The sequence below is a fragment of the Leopardus geoffroyi genome, chromosome B4 (assembly GCF_018350155.1).
Source record: "Leopardus geoffroyi isolate Oge1 chromosome B4, O.geoffroyi_Oge1_pat1.0, whole genome shotgun sequence".
Classification (NCBI taxonomy): domain Eukaryota; kingdom Metazoa; phylum Chordata; class Mammalia; order Carnivora; family Felidae; genus Leopardus; species Leopardus geoffroyi.
In genome coordinates, this window is record NC_059341.1 from 125,414,753 (window position 1) to 125,434,643 (window position 19,891).

Below are 19,891 nucleotides of genomic sequence, written 5' to 3' on the forward strand. Positions count from 1 at the left end.
TACTTCATGCTGAACTACTGAAAGCTTTCTCTCTGAGATCTGGAACAAGATAAGCCTGCTTTCAGCACTTCTATTTTATAGTGCTTTGAAGGTCCTAGTCAGTACAGAATAGCACAAAAATAAATAAGTAAATAAAATATAAAATATATAAGGTTTAGAAAGAAATAATACTCTTATTCACAGATAATATGGTGGTATGATGAAGTAATTCCAAAAGAATTACAGATATATTATTTTTTTAATTTTTTTAATGTTTATTTTTGAGACAGAGAGAGACAGAACTTGAGTGGGGAAGGGGCTGAGAGAGAAGGAGACACAGAATCCAAAGCAAGTTCCAGGCTCTGAGCTGTCAGTACAGAGCCCCACGCGGGGCTCAAACTCACAAACAGTGATATCATGATCTGAGCTGAAGGTGCATGCTTAACCGACTGAGCCACCCAGGTGTCCCAGATAAATTATTAATATTAGTGATTTTAGCAAAATTGCTAGATACAGGGTCAATAGATACACACAAACATAAAATGAATTTTTTTAAAGAACTATACCATTTATAACAGCATAAAAAGTATCAAATAATTAGGAATGAGTCCAGCAAAAAAATATAAAAGACTTGTGCTCAGAAACTATAAAACATCAGAGAGGGAAATTAAAGATGACCTAAATAAATGGAGAGGGCTATTTCATGTACATGTATCAGAAGAGTCAGCATTATCAAGAATCAATTCTCCCCCTAATTATCTGTAGATTCAATGCAATCTGAATCACAACTGCAACACCCCTTTGTTTTGTGTGGAAACCGACAAGTTTTTATACTAAAATGTACATTTAATGCAAAGGGAAAAGAATAACCAAAGCACTTTGAGGAAAAATATGGAGAGAACATTCTCTACTAGATATCAAGATAGTGTGATATTAATGCCAAGCAACATAAATACACCAAAGAAGCAGAATAGAGAGCCCAGAAACACATCTGCACATAAATGGGTACTTCATTGACAGCAAAGATTTTGGTTATGTAATAGTGCAGACACAACTGGAAGTCCATGTGGAAAGAAAAAAAAAAACAAAACAAAACAATCCCTACCTCACACTCTCTATAAAAAATTATTCCAGGGAGAGAATGATCTAAATGTAAAAGGCAATGGGCGCCTGGGTGGCTCAGTTGGTTAAGCGTCCAACTTCAGCTCAGGTCATGATCTCACAGTCCGTGAGTTCCAGCCCCGCGTCAGGCTCTGTGCTGTCAGTTCGGAGCCTGGAGCTTGCTTTGGATTCTGTCTCCCACTCTCCCTCCCTCACTCATGCTCTGTCTCTCTCTACCAAAAAATGAATAAACATTAAAAAAATTAAATGTAAAAGGCAAAACAGCAAAGCTTTAAGAAGGCAATTAAAGAGAATACCTTAATTACCACAGAATATGGAAAGATTTCTCAAGCAAGAAACGAAAAGTACAAGCCATGGAAAAGTAAGGGAAAAGGCACTATATCAAAATTAAGAATTTCTGCTCATCAAAACACACCATTGAGAAAGTAAAACGGTAAGCTGCAGAGGAAGGAAAGATATTTTTAATACATATAACTAAAGGGCTTGTATCCAGAATACACAAATAATTCTTAATAAATCAGTAAGAAAAAGACAAATAATAAAATGGGCAAAAACCCTTTATCACTAATGTCCAAATAAATGATCAATAAACAACATCAGTCATGAGGGAAACCTCCAAGATTTCCAATACCAGAATTTCTAAAATTAAAAAGACTGCTGATACCTTGTGTAAACAGGAATACAGAGCAATGAGACTTCTCATACACAGCTAATTAATCTGTAAATTGGTACAATCATTTGACATATTTAAATTTAAATGCCTGGATATCCCAAGACACAGAAATTCCATTTCTACATATATATATATATATATATATATATATATATATACACACACACACACACACACACACACACACACACACACACAATAGAAATGCACGCACATGTGCACCCAGAATCTGGAAACACCAAAGAGCATCAATAGCAGAATGAATAAACTGTGATATATTCATAACTGGATTAGATATGACAAAAATAAATGAAATACAATTTCATAAAACTTACATAATGTTGAACAAAAAAACCAGACACAGAGGACTAGATACTCTATACTTCATTATATAAGGTTTTAGAAGAATGAAGTAAAACCAAACAATGGTGTTTAATGATGCACTTTTATAAAGACAAGGAAGCACTGATTACCTTTGGTGATGAGGAATAAAGGGCAGCAATCAGAAGGGAGCACAAAGAAAACAAATGAAGTACTGATAAGATTCTGTTCCTTGACCTGATAGTTATATGGTTGTGTCACAAAAATTCACTGAGTTGTACATTTTTGGTTTGTATACTCTGTATGTTAAATTTCACAATTAAAAAGTTTTAAAAAGCATATTTAAATTAAACCTTTCAAAACATTTGTTTTTATAATTTTTAACACTAAAGTTTAATATTACAAACTAATTATACATGTGCTGTTATCTCGAATAGTATCAAGAAATGAACATTACACCACAGGAATGTACATATCACCTATATAAATATTCCAATAAACTATACTCCAACACATCATTCTTATAGATGTATAGATGTTATCATTTTAGAGCTAAATATTGAGTGTTTCTTCAGAATAATTGGTATATCAAGAAAAAAATATCAGGGCACCTGGGTGGTTCAGTGGGTTAAGTGTCCAACTCTTGATTTCGGCTCAGGTCATGATCTCATGGTTTGTGAGTTTGAGCCCTGCATCGGGCTCTGTGCTGACAGCTCAGAGCCTGGAGCCTGCTTCAGATTCTGTGTCTCCATCTCTCTCCGCCCCTCCCCCACACACGCTCTGTCTCTCTCTGCCTCTCAAAAGTAAACAAAACTAATAAAAAAAATTTTTTTTTAAAACAAAAGACCTACCTGGAAAATCCACAAAATCTCCCCATCTCAATATCTTTAAATTAATTATACCTGCAAAGTTTCGTTTTTCCCCCCAACATTTTTACTGATATATAATTAACATACAACATTATATTAGTTTCAGGTGTACAATATGATTCCACAATTCTATACATTACTTAGTGCTCATCCTGATAAGCGTACTCTAAAATCCCTATCACCCATTTCACCCATTCCCTCACCCACCTTCCCCCTGGTAATCATCAGTTGTTCTCTATATTCAAGAGTGTTTTTTTATCTTTTTTTTTCTTTGCACATTTTGTTTCTTAAATTCCATGTATGAGTGAAATCATATTGTTTTTGTCTTTCTCTGACTTATTTCACTTAGCATCATATCCTCTGGGTCCATCCATGTTGTTCCAAATGGCAAGATCTCATTCTTTTTCATGGCTGAGTAAGATTCCATTGTATATATACCACTTTTTCTTTATCAATTCATCTATTGATGAACACTTGGGTTGCTTCCATGTCTTGGCTATTATAAATAATGCTGCAATAAACACGGGGGTGCACATAACTTTCTGAATTAGTGTTTTAATTTTCTTTTGGTAAATATCATCAATAATGGAATTACTGAATCATATGGTGTTTCTACTTTTCAATTTTTTAAGGAACCTCCATACTGTTTCCCACAATGCCTACACCAATTTGCATTCCCACTAATAGTTCATGAGAGTTCCTTTTTCTCCACATGCTCACCAATACTTGTTATTTCTTGTGTTTTGATGTTAGCCATTCTGACAGGTCTGAGGTGATATCTCATTGTGGTTTTCATTTGCATTTCCTTGATGATTACTGATGTTGACATTTTTTCATGTGTCTGCTGGCAATCTGTACAGCTTCTTCAGAAAAATGTCTATTCAGGTACACTGCCTATTTTTTGGTATTGAGTTGTAGAAGTTCGTTATATATTTTGGATATTAACTCCTTATTGGATATATCATTTACAACTATCTTCTCCCAGTCAGTTGCCTTTTGTTTTGTTGATGGTTTCCTTCACTGTGCAAAGGCTCTTTATTTTGGTGTAGTCCCAATAGTTAAATTTTGCTTTTATTTCCCTTGTTTGAGGAGACATATCTAGAAAAATGTTTCTATGGCTGATGTCAAAGAAATTACTGCCTGTGCTTTCTTCTAGGAGTTTTATGGTTTCAGGGCTCACATTTAGGTCTTTATTCCATTTGAGTTCATTTTTGTGTATGGTGTAAGAAAGTGGTCCAGTTTCACTCTTTTGCACGTAGCCGTTCAGTTTTCCCAACACCATTTGTTGAAGAGACTGTCTTTTCCCCATTGTACGTGCTTGCCTCCTTTGTCATAGATTAATAGACCATATAAGCATGGGTTTGTTTCTGGGCTCTCTGTTCCATTGATGTAAGTGTCTATTTTTGTGCCAGTACCATTCTGTTTTTTTCTTTCTTTCTTTTTTTTTTTTTTTTTAATTTTTTTTTTCAACGTTTATTTATTTTTGGGACAGAGAGAGACAGAGCATGAATGGGGGAGGGGCAGAGAGAGAGGGAGACACAGAATCAGAAACAGGCTCCAGGCTCTGAGCCATCAGCCCAGAGCCCGACGCGGGGCTCGAACTCACGAACCGCGAGATCGTGACCTGGCTGAAGTCGGACGCCCAACCGACTGCGCCACCCAGGCGCCCCTCTTTTTTTTTTTTTAAAGTAAACTCTATGCCCAATGTGGAGCTTGACCTCACAACCCCAAGATCAAGAGTTGCATGCTCCACCAACTAACTGAGCCAGCCAGGTGCCCTGTTTTAATCAAAACAGCTTGTAGTATATCTTAAAATTTGGGATTGTGATACCTTCCAGCTTTGTTCTTCTTTTTCAAGATTGCTTTGGCTATTCAGAGTCTTTGTGTTTCCACAAAAATTTGAGTACTACTTGTTCTAGTTCTCTGAAAAATGCTGTTGTTATTTTGGTAGGGATTGCATAAGATTTGTAGGTTGCTTTAGGCAGTATGGACACTTTAACAATATTGGTTCTTCCAATCCATGAGCATGGACTATCTTTCCGTTTGTTTGTGTCATCTTCAATTTCTTTCATCAGCGACTTACAGTTTTCAGAGTACAGGGCTTTCACTTCCTTGGTTGTCTAATAATAGGTATTTTATTACTTTTGGTACAACTGTAAATGGGATTGTTTCTCTTAATTTCTCTTTCTGCTATTTCATTATGAATTTATAGAAATGCAATAGATTTCTGTATATGAATGTTGTATCCTGTGACTTTACTGAATTCATTTATCAGTACTAGAAATTTTGGTGGAGTCGCAAGGGTTTTCTTTTTAATGGTTTTGTTTTTAATGTTTATTTATTTTTGACAGAGAGAGAGAGAGAGAGAGAGAGAGAGAGAGAGAGCATGAGCGGGGGAGGGGCAGAGAGAGAGGGAGACACAGAATCAGAAGCAGGCTCTAGGCTCTGAGCTGTCAGCACAGAGCCTGACGTGGGGCTCAAACACACAGACCCTGAGATCATGACCTGAGCCAAAGTTGGATGCCCAACCGACTGAGCCACCCAGGCACCCCTCAAGGGTTTTCTATATATGGTATCATGTCGTCTTCAAATAGCGAATGTTTTACTTCTTCCTTACCAATTTGGATGTCTTTTATTTCTTTCTCTTGTCAGATTCCTTAAAAATTTAATATAGTTTTTAAAAAAAATTTTTTTAATGTTTTTATTTATTTTTGAGACAGGAGAGAGAGAGCAAGAACAGGGAAGGGTTAGAGAGAGGGAGACACAGAATCTGAAACAGGCTCCAGCCTCTGAGCTGTCAGCACAGAGCGCGACGCGGGGCTCGAACTCACAGACCTCGAGATCATGACCTGAGCCGAAGTCGGCCGCTTAACCGACTGAGCCACCCAGGCGCCCTTTAATATACTTCTTAACATGATTCTTTTTATATCCTTTCTCCAACTGATGGTGGAAATTATGTTCCTATTTATGTATGTTTTCCATTTAGATAAAAATATTATCTGTTGAAAGCTTTTTAGTGTCACAAACGACCTGAGATTTCTTTTAGGGAGCAAGCAATGAAAGACAAGGGCATGTTACTCTTTCTCTGACTGATGAATGAAAACTGACAGTAATAGAATGTCACATTTTAACAACTTACTACTTTAGAAAGATAATTATAGAATAGATAATTCTGTAACCACACTACATTAAGAACTCCTAAAAACAGTAAGTAGCATATACATTTTTAAAATGGATAACATACATAAAAGTAATTCACATAAGAAATATCCATATAACAACTAAGAATGGTCAACAGACATATGAAAACACACTAAACATTAATAATAAAGAAGTTACTTTTTTTAAAAGGCTGCTAATTAAAATATGAAAACATTTTCCTATCAGTTGCCAAAAATGAAAAGGATCAAGAATGTTCAATGTGGATTGATAAGGACATAGAAAAATGAAAGTACTTATATATTGAGAGGATTATAAACTGGCACAAACTTTTTGAAAGTGAATAGGACAGTGTCTAATAAAATTTTAAACATATACACCTACCCTAATTCCCAGCAATCCCATTTTTAAAATCTAGCCTATGAAAATAGTGTAAATCTATTGCTAAGTGCATTCATTATAGCACGAGCATGGGAGAGTGAATAAACTTTGGTATGTACATACAATGGAATATCAAGTTCTCATTTTAAAATGCAGAATATCTTTGTTACTAGTTTGGAAAAATATGTAAGATGTATTATTAAGCAATGAAAATAATTTGCAGATATATATGGCACTTCATTTTTATTTCTGAAAAAGAAACTGTGCTTGTGTATATATGAAAACATAGAAAAACATACGCAAGTAAACACAACCAATTCTGAACAACGGTAACCTCTGGAGGGGAAGGGAGTTTGGTCTGAAGAGGAAGAACAGGGAAGACTTTTTATCTTGTATTTAATACTCTGCACGGTTTTCATGCATTTTAACGAGTATATGATTTCATTCAAAAAGTAAAGAAGCATTTAAATATAACATTTACTGGGTTTTGCATTTAATTGATTTATCCATTTTGGGGTTGCTTTATTATTGTAATACTTTATGAAGGGTTACTTTACAATCAGAACGAGACCATTCTCTCAGAACTTGTAAAGGAAAACAAACACACACCTAGAAGTAGCAGATTCGCTGCCCGAGCCAGCATGGGTTCATTTCACTAAGGGATAAGTTAGATCTAAAGTAAATGTGTGAGATGAGTAACCCACCTAAAGCACCTAAAGCAACAAAGACGGTGAAGATAAAATGATAAACCCACCTGGACTATATCCAAAACCATGCCGGCTGAAACCGTTCCAAAACCAGCTAGCAAAAACGGCACAAGTATTTGCAGCGCCATGATGCCACTGGATTCCTTTGGTGACTTCTGGCTTACTTCCACAGTGGCATCTTCGTCGCCATCACTAGATGCAGCTTCATTCTGTAACATGGCAGCTGTTTCCGCAGCGTCCCTTGCATCACAGTAATTGTAGCTGGCATAGTCATCATACTTTGGGCTGCAGCCTGACGGTGCGTGCCCACTGTTGCCATGAAAAGGCAGCTCTGAGAAACCATGATAGTCCATGTGCTGCTCAGATCGATTACTAAAAGTCTGGGCTGCAGCTGATAATCCCTCTTGCCAAATGCCATTGGTTTTTTTGTGCCTATCTTCCTGGTTTTTCTGGTAAATTACTGGAACCATACTCAACAATAAGTTTAAAAACTTATCAGATTGAATTGTATTTAAGCTTAAAGTCCAGTCTACAAAACCTCCTCCACTACTTGGACCACTACTCGTGTTACTGGTGACAGATCTTCCTTTACTATTAGTCATATTGTCATCACAAAAGACCCTGTACTCCTTAGATCTCAAGCTTCACAAACCATAGCAGGTAAAGTCAGAACCACACAAATGCTGGTTTAAATTAAGACGCTGACTTCATTTTGTAGGAAATAATGTTTCTACTAGTAAAAGATGTTTAGAAGGTCCACAGAGGGATTGGATCTGAAAAGAAGAAAACAAAATCATTTTTAAAAATCAGATTAACTATCTTCATACTTAAGATTCTCATAGAAAACACATGTTCTTTTTTTTTTAATTTTTTTTTACATGTATTTATTTATTTATTTTTTTTTTTTATTTTTTTTTTTTATTAATTTTTTTTTTTTTTTCAACGTTCATTCATTTTTGGGACAGAGAGAGACAGAGCATGAACGGGGGAGGGGCAGAGAGAGAGGGAGACACAGAATCGGAAACAGGCTCCAGGCTCTGAGCCATCAGCCCAGAGCCCGACGCGGGGCTCGAACTCACGGACCGCGAGATCGTGACCTGGCTGAAGTCGGACGCTTAACCGACTGCGCCACCCAGGCGCCCCTACATGTATTTATTTTTTGAGAGACATAGAGAGAGCACAAGTTGGGGAGGGGAAGAGAGAGAGGGAGACACAGAACCGGAAGCAGGCTCCAGGCTCCGAGCTGTCAGCACAGAGCCTGACGCAGGGCTAGAACTCACAAACTGTGAGATCATGACCTGAGCCGAAGTCGGACGCTTAACCGACGGAGCCACCCAGGCGCCCCGAAAACACATACGCTCTTAAACCAACCCTAAGGTATAGGGACACTATACTTTGTGGCCTTAACACATACCCGTTTTGAGCCATACAACTACTTTGTACACAGAAAACAGTACAGGGCTATTGTGCCCAATCTTTGTCAAAAGTTTCTCATCTTTGCATACTTAATGTAGCTGATACCTATGTAAAGTCATCAAATGTCTCTGCAGTCCTACAGTGGACAAATTTATTAAATAAAGTGATGGCTTCTATTACTTAAAGGGAGGTCTCAAAATCAAATCATTACAACTCTTTACATACGTCAATACGTAATAAAAGGTAAAGTATATGGCATCATGTTTTAAATGTGTTAAATAATAAACCGTGTAACTTTATTTACAACTTGAATAATATATATTTTATCAAAATGTTATTTTTATTAAATATGAGGAGACAATGATAATTTTGCCATAAAAACATTTGGTAAATATCCTAAATACTGTTCAGGGCATTTATTTTACAAATACTTACTGAAAGATCTACTTTGCAAGCCAACCAAAAGAAAGCTTGTAATGCACTTATAACTGAATGCTCTTCTCACAAAGTCTGCTCTTTGTAGACTGCCCGGAGTAGAGCCAGCCCTCATAGGCTGGCCAGTGACCAAATTCTCTCTAAAGACTGAACGAAGAGACACAGACACAGCTGTAGCTGGTTTGAGAGTGACGGGAACTGAGCTGCAAGTTCATCGCCCCCCCCCCCCCCCCCCCCCCCCCCCCCGCCAACGCAGAGAGCCTAGGGGAACCGCTGCTGCCGTAGCTGCAGAGGCTTTCAGAACAATCTACTGCAATGGGTCTAAAGGCTTCAGGTCAGAACACTCAGGCCTGCCTTATACTTGCAAGAGCATCCGCGATCAAGAAATCGGCACTTATTTGATAAGGGACAGATGACCCACTGCCCGCCCACCAGGTGAGAGTAAGAATGATTGCTGCCCGTACTGCTGCTTTTAGTGAAAACTATTACATCTTTCAATATTTGTTTTCAATTCCTTAGAATGTCGATCTCCTCTCCTGGCATAGGAAAATCAACAGCAAGAAATGGCACGCAGAAAAAGAGAAGGAGCTACGGAGGGGACAAGCAGGTGCGAGAGCCTGTCTCATCTACTCATCATTCACTCACTTTTCTTCCTTCCCTATTGTGACTGTGGGGGCTCTTGGAATTCCTACTGGGGAACATTTTCAAATAGATTCTAGGACTCCGGACCTCCTGACTCGGAATATCTGTTATTTGAGGCCTGTATATCTTTCTTTTTAAGCTCCCCAAGGGATTACAGTGCGGACTTCTTGTTGACTTGTCCTGAGAATCCAATGAGTAGATTAAGTACTAGTTGCTTTTTTTTTTTTTTTTTTTTTTTTTTTTTTTTTTTTGCCACTCGCAGGTTGATCTGCATATAGAGAAAAGTCAGTGTTTAAAGAGAATCAGTGTCCAGAGTAAAACCAATGTCGAGACTACAGCAGAGGAGAAAACAAGTAGTCCCAGAAAGAGAAAGACAGGCAGAACAGCAGCCTGAAAACCCTTCATGTCGAGATGCTGAGCTGTACCTCTGGAACTTACGAGATTCCCAGCAGCCTTATATGAGAAGATTGAGCGGGTTTCTGTTCCTTCAACCTATTTGCCCCTTTTTATTTTTTTAAATATTTATTTATCTTGAGAGAGAGAGAGACAGCACACACAAGTGAGGTAGAATCAGAGAGAGACAGAGAGAGAGAGAGAGAGAGAGAGAGAGAGAATCCCATGCTGCTTCGTGCTATTGGCACAGAGCCCAATACAAGGCTGGATCTCACAAACCATGAGACCAGGACCTGAGCCAAAATCAAGAGTGGGACACTTGACTGATTGATTGAGCCACCCAGGGGCCATTGCCCCTTTTTAAAGAGTGGGCATTTCACTGCCTCAAAGAGATCCTCAGCTAAGTAAAATATAAAACAAACCCCAAAGGGATTGAGTTTTAAGACAAATCTATTCTACTGAAGGGCCTGTGATGTATACAGGGAGTTTCTTCCTTTTGAAGTAGAATTATCAGGTTGATCAAAACAGAAATGTGGAGAAATGTAAATAAACCAGAAAGAAGGATGGTAGCATCTGTACCACCATCCAGTCACCCTAAAGTTCAGAAAACTCAAAATGTGTCCTTGGGAAACTTGACCAATTAACCCTAGACAGAAAAATAAAGGAGAGGGTAGGGGCGGGGAAGAGAGGAATTTCTCAAGACATCTCTGTTAGAATATTCTTACGGCTAAGCATAGTCTACACGGTGTTGGCCAAGAGCGATCCAGATGCAAAGACATGTCCAGCTCATACTTTTGTTCCTAATATTCTCATTTCTGCATAAGCTATTCAGAAACTGAGATGGAGAGATAGATACTCATCAGGGTCTCTGTTGACAGAGACCACGGAATAGGGCTAAAATCCAGCCCAAGCCTCCATTCTCAGGGCTACCTTTTTCTGTGAAGCACTGTACAAATTTCAGGGGCACCTGGCTCACTCAGCCAGTAGAGCTTGAGACTCTTGATCTCGGGGTCGTGAGTTCAAGCCCCACAATGGGTGCGGAGATCACTTTAAAATAAAAATTTATACAAATTTCCATTTCCTGCGTGAACACATTCTTCCTCTATTCCATGCAGTTCTGGTAGGTCTATCAATCAACAGTATCCTACCCTCCAGACTACATGATGACAAGTGGTTTGAGCAGAACCTACTTCCTCTCCCGGAATTTCACATGCAAGTAAAACTCTGGATTGTGAATAACTTGTTCCGCAAGTGTTCCACAAGACAAGCAAACATGTCTAGTAAGTTTTAATTTAATAAATGAGTGATGTCTTGCAATACAAGTAATACAAGACACCAAATATCACATGATCACAACTGAGCCAATGGTTCTGAAATTCGCTTTGATATACCAGTGCTTTGGATTACAAGCATGTTCCCAGAACGAATTATGCTCACAAACCAAGGTTTTACTGTATTTTTTTTTTAATTTGTTTTTAACGTTTATTTATTTTTGAGACAGAGAGAGACAGAGCATGAACGGGGGAGGGTCAGAGAGAGAGGGAGACACAGAATCTGAAACAGGCTCCAGGCTCTGAGCCATCAGCACAGAGCCTGACATGGGGCTTGAACTCATGAACCGCGAGATCATGACCTGAGCCGAAGTCGGACGCTGAACCGACTGAGCCACCCAAGCGCCCCTGTATTTTTTTTCTTACTATGTCCTGAGTGCCAACTGAATGCTGAGACTAACATAATTAACAAAATAGGCACCATTCTTGCTTCTAACAGATTTTACCTTGTAGTGGGGAGGAAAAGCAACCAGGTAAGCAAACAAATGAGATAATTTATGATAAAGGCTATAAAAGAGAGAGCTGATTTAACGAAGAGTGAGTAAGTTATAGGACTACCTTAATGTGGAAGGTCTCTGGGAGAGTTTACTCACTTCCCTTTGGAACAACATAATTCTGAAGCTGTCACTCCATCTTCCACCTCAAAAAGTCCCCTCTACCACCACCACTATTAGTACCACTTGAAGGAAAGCCCATCTACATTAGAAGAGGATCCACAGAGCGAATCAAAGCCAGGAGATGAAAGGGTCCTGACAACATAATTAGAATGTCTATTTCATTTATTTTAAGCTCATTCCAGCGGTGTTGTTACCAATTATATGGGCCAATAACTCTTCGTTGCATAAGCTAGTCTGAGTGGTGTTTTTTGTCCTAACATCTTTTTTTGTTGTTGTTTAAGAATGCAATTTGGAAACAGTAGGGATTACCTTGTTACAGGCACATGCCGTGGACCACATATCACTATTTTGTGCTGAGGAATACGTGTTTATTTTTATTTTCTCCTTCATTTTATCAAGTTAGTGACTGAGCACCAGTTAGTCTAATGCTTGCTTACTGACAAGTTCCATTACCACTCTTAAAGACGCCTTAAACTTTTTTCTTTTAAAGAAATCACCTAGGGGCACCCAAGTGGCTCAGTTGGTTGAGCATCAGACTCTTGATTTCAGCTCAGGTCATAATCTTGCGGCTCATGGGTGAAGCCCTGCATCAGGCTCCATGCTGACCACACAGAGCCTACTTGGGATTCTCTCTCTCTCCCTCTCTCTCCGAATAAATAAATAAAATAAAGAACTCATGGAATAATGGATTACAATCGAAATACTTTGTGGTAGATTTAAAATGAGTGATGTACATATATGCCCCCAAATAAAAATTGGTTACTCTATGTTGTTGTTTACCCATGAATGAGTAAAAACAAGTAAAATTTTATTTTATTTATTTATTTATTTAAAAAATAAATAAAAGGAATTGGGCAAAGTTTCCCGTAGCTTTAAGGTGCTTAAGTTAAAGAATGCCAGTGGATATATTTATGGCTCATTCTTCAACTTCTTAGTAGATTATATTAATCTAGTATCAACCTAGATGAGAAGAAATAGTGTCTTTAGAACTTTAGTGGAATGGCCGAGGCTTAAATTCTGAATTCTTGCTGTCAGTTATAAAGCGACAAACTCTAAGAAAAAATAATCCACTATTTTATTCACTAATGGCCAGTATTTCCACAAAACAGAAGTTTCAAATTAAAAAAAAAAAAAATCAGCAGTAGAGTAGAATGATTAAAATTGTGGCCTGGGACTTTTTTTTTTTTTTTTCCAAAATTGGTAGATAAAAAATATATATTTATCTATGCTACTCATCTAACGCCAGTGAAGATATCAGGCATAATTCAAAAATCCTAGATTAAGTGGCTGCATCAAATACTGTTATTTAGCAGTTTTGTTCCAAAGACTCTTTAGGTGCTGAGCACAACCAACACAGGAACAATTCTATTTTAGTGCCTTAGATCCTTGTTACTCCAAGTATGGTTTATGGTCCAGCAGCACTGTCATCACCTGGGAGCTTGTTAGAAATGCAGGATCTCCGCTCTCATCCCTAGCCCAACCTGTGAATCAAAACCTACACTTCTAATAGCATTCCCAAGTGATTTGTGTACACATGAAAGTTTGAGAAGTGTCTCCCAGTACATTCAAAAAAGAATCTGATTTACATTCATTACACTAAAAATTAGATGTTGTGAAACTTTCAAATGTGAACAAGGATGTGAGCACTGGTAATACATAAAACACTACTAGTGCAACTATAAACATTATACTGCCTTAGAAAACAATTGTTGTATGCTAAAATTAAAGATTCTATGCCCATTTCAGCAAATGCCACCCTAAGTTCATATCCTGGAGAGACTCATGCACAGTATACTAGAAGACACATAAAATAATATCCTTAGCAGCATCTTCATACTAGTAAAAAATTGGAATTAACTCAAGAGAAAACATAAATTGTTGGATATTAATACAATGGAATATATGAAGAAGGGTAGGATATAATCACAAACTTCAAGAGAATGGGTATATTTGAGTATGTGGTATAAAAGCACACAGAGAGCTTCAAAGGTATTGGTTATATTTTTTCAGCTTGATAGTGGATATCTGTTTCTTACTGTTCTTTATTCATATAGACTACATGAGTGCTTCAGTAAGAATGATATTGTAGATTTTATTTTACTCCCATTATTGCTGCCCTCCTATAAGAGAATTATCTCCACCTGTTGCCATGTTACTTGAAGGGACTATGAGAGAATTCTACTTCCTCATCTCCACTGACAGATTTGGCCATGTGACTTGAATTGGCCAATGGAATAAGAGCAGCAGCAACACCCACAAGCAGAAACAGTTCAGCTATGTCTCCTCTTCCATCTGTCATGAGAATGGCATGTCCTAGGTTAGTGCTACTTCTTCAGACTGGGTCCTGGGACAAAGACCCATGCAGAGCCCCAGCAACTGCGGCCAATATGCGGTAACCCACAGGCAACATGTAAAGCGAGAGAGAAATAAAGCATTGTGGTTGAAAGCCATTGAGAGTTTGGAATTATTACCACAGCATGATCCAACAAAAGCTACCTAAAACTAAGTATGTAGAAAAGGACCCTGACCCATAGATTCCTACCTATTTTAGTTGAGTCTCTGAGCACTTAAGGGTTCCATCTACAGTTAAAGAATTTTGTAACAATGGTTTGCAAACATTTAGATCTCATTAAACAGTCAAATTTCTCCCCAAATTTTACCAAAAACAATCTTTCCCACTTGACGGCTGTTAGAATGGCCATCAACAGGACAAAAGATAACAAATGCTGACTAGGATTTGAAGAAAAGGTAACCTTTGTCCACTGCTGGCAGGATTGTAAATTGGTAGAGCTATTATGGAAAAAATATGGAGGATCCTCAAAGAATTAAAAATAGAACTACCATATGATCTAGCAATTACACTTCTGGGAACATATCCAAAGGAATGATCTTTAGATCATTGAAAAGATATCTGTAGCCCTGTGTTCAGAGCAGCATTATTTACAATAGCCAAAACATGAAACAACCTAAGAGTCCACTGAAAGGTAAGTGGATAAAGAAGTTGTGGTGTGTGTGTGTGTGTGTGTGTGTGTGTGTGTGTGTGCGTGTGTGTACATAGTGGAATATTATTCAGCCATAAAAAAATAAGGAAACCTTGCCATTTGCAACAACATGGATAAATCCTGAGGGCATTATGCTAAGTGAAATAAGGCAAAAAGAGAAACACAAATACCACATGATCTCATTTATATGTAGAATCATAAGAAAAAGAAAAGAAAAGAAATGAAAAGAGAAGAAAGAAAAGGACACAAACTCAGAAAAAGGATCAGATTTGGGATAACCAGAGATGGGGCCAGGGGAAGAGAAGGGTGAATTGGAACAAAAAAGGTTAAAGAGTACAAACTTCCTGTTATAAGATACACAAGTACTAGGGATATAAGTGCAACATGATGACTATAGTTTCCTCTGCTCTATGACATATAAAAGTTGTTAAGAGAGTAAATCTTAACAATTCTTACCACAGGAAGGAAGGGTTTTTTCCCTCATTTCTTTTAATTCTCTCTATATGGCTTGATGGATGTTAACTTACTATAGTAATTACTTCACAGTCTAAACTTTATGCTGTAAACCTGAAACTCACACAGTGACATATGTCACTTATATCTCAATAAAACTGGAAAAAAGTTAAATAAATATATATATAAAATTTTTTAAAAATTTAATGATCTTTTCTAAAAAATAAGCATACATAATAATCTCTATCAAAATAACACCAGTATTCTTCACAGAGCTAGAACAAACAATCCTAAAATTTGTATGGAATCAGAAAAGACCCCAAATAGCCAAAGGGATCTTGAAAAAGAAAACCAAAGCTGGAGCCATCACAATCCCTGACTTCAAGCTGTATTACAAACCTGTAATCATCAAGACAGTACGGTAGTGGCACAAAAACAGACACTCAGATCAATGGAACAGAATAGAGAATCCAGAAATGGACCCACAAACGTATGGCCAACTAATCTTTGACAAAGCAAGAAAGAATGGCCAGTGAAATAAAGACAATCTCTTCAGCAAATGGTGCTGGGAAAACTGGACAGCAGCATGCAGAAAAATGAACCTGGACCACTTCCTTACACCATACACAAAAATAAACTCAAAATGGATGAACGACCTAAACGTAAGACAGAAAGCCTCAAAATCCTCAAGGAGAAAGCAGGCAAAAACCTCTTTGACCTTGGCCGCAGCTACTTCTTACTCAACACATCTCCGGAGGCAAGGGAAACAAAAGCAAAAATGAACTATTGGACCTCATCAAAATAAAAAGCTTCTGCACAGCAAAGGAAACAATCAGCAAAACTAAAAGGCAACCAACATAATGGGAGAAGATATTTGCAAATGATATAACAGATAAAGGGATAGCATCCAAAATCTATAAAGAACTTATCAAGCTCAACACCCAAAGAACAAATAATCCAGTGAAGAAATGGGCAAAAGACATGAATAGACACTTCTCCAAAGAAGACATCCAGATGGCCAACCAACACATGAAAAAAATGCTCAACATCACTCACCATCAGGAAAACACAAATCAAAACCACAATGAGATCACCTCACACCTGTCAGAATGGCTAAAACTCACAACTCAGTCAACAACAGATGTTGCTGAGGATGCAGAGAAAGAGGATCTCTTTTGCACTGCTGGTGGGAATACAAACTCTGGAAAACAGTATGAAGGTTTCTAAAAAAATTAAAAATAGAACTACCCTATGTCCCAGCAACTGCACTACTAGGTATTTATCCAAGGAATACAGTTGTGCTGTTTTGAAGGGCCACATGCACCCCAATGTTTATGGCAGTACTATCAACAATAACCAAAGTATGGACAGAGCCCAAATGTCCTTCAATAGATGAATGGATAAAAAAGATGTGGTATGTATATGTATATGTGTATATACTCAGCAACCAAAAAGAATGAAATTTTGCCATTTGCAACTATGTGGATGGAACTAGAGGGTATTATGCTAAGCGAAATGAGTCAGAGAAAGACAAATATCATAGGACTTCACTCATATGAGAAGCTGAACATACAAAACAGATAAACATAAGGGAAGGGAAGCAAAAATAATAAAAAAAACAGGGAGGGGGACAAAACATAAAAGACTCTTAAATATAGAGAACAAACAGAGGGCTGCTGGAGGGGTTGTGGGAGAGGGGATGAGCTAAATGGGTGAGGGACATTAAGGAATCTACTCCTGAAATCACTGTTGCACTATACGCTAACTTGGATGTAAATTAAAAAATTAATTAGTTAACTTTTTAACACCAAGAATGAAGAAGGGAGCGGTGCCTGGCTGGCTCAGCTGGAAGAACTTGATCTTGGAGTTGTGAGTTTGAGCCCCATGTTGGGTATAGAGGTTACTTAAAAGGAATAAATAAATTAAAACTTAGAAAAAATATTATATGGGGTGCCTGGGTGGCACAGTTGGTTGAGCATCTGACTTCAGCTCAGGTCATGATCTCGCAGTTCATGAGTTTGAGTCCCACATCGGGCTCTCTGCTGTCAGCACAGAGTCCTATTCGGATCCTCTGTCCCCCTCTCTCTGCCCGCGCCCCTACTCATATTCTCTCTCTCTCAAAAACAAACATCTAAAAAAATAAATACAATAATTAAAAAAAAAAAAGAATGCAGAAGAGACAAAATCTTAGACCAAAAGACAGTCTTTCCATTAAACACATTTAGATTAATGAAGAACTCACTCCATGTTCCCTATAAAAGTACTGTCATGGGATAGCACTGGTCTACAGAGTCACATCAGAGAACCACTGACTTAAAGAAATATAAACTAATAATACCAGATACTCCTTATGAATTCAACTTTGGTCACAAAAATGAAAAACACTAGTTCAAATTGCTTGTTTTTAAAAGTTAGGTGGGGGGGCGCCTGGGTGGCGCAGTCGGTTAAGCGTCCGACTTCAGTCAGGTCACGATCTCGCGGTCCGTGAGTTCGAGCCCCGCGTCAGGCTCTGGGCTGGTGGCTCAGAGCCTGGAGCCTGTTTCCGATTCTGTGTCTCCCTCTCTCTCTGCCCCTCCCCCGTTCATGCTCTGTCTCTCTCTGTCCCAAAAATAAATAAACGTTAAAAAAAAAAAAAAAAAAAAAGTTAGGTGGGGCGCCTAGGGTGGCTCAGGTCATGATCTCGCGGTCCGTGAGTTCGAGCCCTGCATCGGGCTCTGTGCTAACAGCTCAGAACCTGGAGCCTGTTTCAGATTCTGTGTCTCCCTCTCTCTGACCCTCCCCCGTTCATGCTCTGTCTCTATCTGTCTCAAAAATAAATAAACGTTAAAAAAAAATTAAAAAAAAAAAGTTAGGAAAAGCAGCATATTGTATGTGTGTTGATTTACTACATCATTATCTTGGAGAAAATCTGTTCCTGGTGCTGGAGGAGGCATTGTTTGATTGCAAAGGCTAAATAATACACTTGAAAAATCCAACAGAGCTGTGAGTTACCAGGCCTGTCCTGCCTAATTACTAAGAAAGGCACTAAATGAGAGCTTAATACTTTGTTATCTTCCCACAACAAAACTGTTTTGAGTTAATCTGTTACCAGCATTCTCACAGTTAGTCAAAAAAATCTCAAAACTTGTCCATCAGGTGGGTATATTTATGTAAATATATTTGTATAAATTGTATGTATTCGTATAGTGTGTATTCTGCTCCCTTCTGTTTTCTCTTTGACTATGTTTTCTGGTTAGTTATTCAAATGTAGGTAGTTACCACAGAGCATGTATTATGTGGTCAGTTAGTTTTCAGAGAGGTTAGGGCAGACCTCAGCTGACATACAAAATTATTTTCTAGTTTCATAAAAAATTTTGGTTCATTCTTTTGAATAATATTCAGTAAGTACTTAATTGTTTAATTGTATAATCAGTTCATAAAGAAAGATCATGTCTAGTTAATTTGCTTTTTGCAGCACCTAGGCAACAAGTTGACTTTAAGTATTTTCATTTTAAGATCTAAACCTGTGTAAACTTAAATCCTCACCAATTTCTCTCAATGATCAACTCCTTTCACTTAAGCAAAAATTATGTTTAAAAGTCTTTTAGATATCAGTTTCATGACCTGAACACTTCAGGTTCCCCATTTCTTATCCACAATTCCCTTTTCCTAAGGATTTTCCATCAAATCACCTTTCTCAGAGCTCATCCCAATAAGCTCTTAAACAATCATCCCTCTGCTTTTCTCATGTTCACCCCGACACCACTCTCTGCCATTTTGCTGTGACCTCATGCCAACTCCTCCTTCCTTGAACGCTTATCAGAACCTGGGAGGACACTCTAGTCCCATCTATGGGGATCATAGACCTTGACTACTGATTTGTACTGAAGAAGTCTCTTCTCATTTGAGCTAGCCCTACCACTTTTACTGAAATCATTTCTCATTTTTAGCCCTTGATTTCATTAGCCTCATCCACTGGGCTCCCTATATCGCTTATTTTGGGTTCCTAATGTTTCACAATAACTCACTGCCTTCTACTAGATTACCAAACCCAGGTAAATTATTCGCTCACCTCTAAACTTCCTTCATTCAATCCAATCTCCTTTATTCAGCTTTTCCACTTCTATACTTCCTACCAAATTGTTCCCAACAGCCAGGAACAATTCATCTCATTCAAAAGGTGATGAAAAAAGTATACCACCTCAAAGAAATCTACCCCGGGGCACCTGGGTGGCTCAGCTGGTTAAGCGACCAACTCTTGATTTTGGCTAAGGTTATTGCTTCTCGGCCTTTTGGCTAAGATCAAGTGTTGATTTTGGCTCAGGTCATGATCTCATAGTTTATGAATTCAAGCCCGAATGTGGGGCTCTGTGCTGACAGCGTGAAGGCTGCCTGAGATTCTGTCTCTCCCT

At 38.1% G+C, this 19,891-nt stretch overlaps 1 protein-coding gene across 5 annotated transcripts in view; it reads right to left on the reverse strand.

Moving 5' to 3' along the window:
* SLC41A2 (solute carrier family 41 member 2) overlaps positions 1-19,891 on the reverse strand; it is a 125,457-nt gene that overhangs the window by 90,690 nt on the left and 14,876 nt on the right. For all 5 annotated transcript variants that reach the window (XM_045467148.1, XM_045467145.1, XM_045467146.1 and 2 more), the window contains one exon: positions 7,259-7,984. In XM_045467148.1, coding sequence (XP_045323104.1) covers positions 7,259-7,813 — 555 coding nt within the window. In that variant the 5' untranslated portion in view covers positions 7,814-7,984. The remainder of the gene's footprint in view (positions 1-7,258; positions 7,985-19,891) is intronic.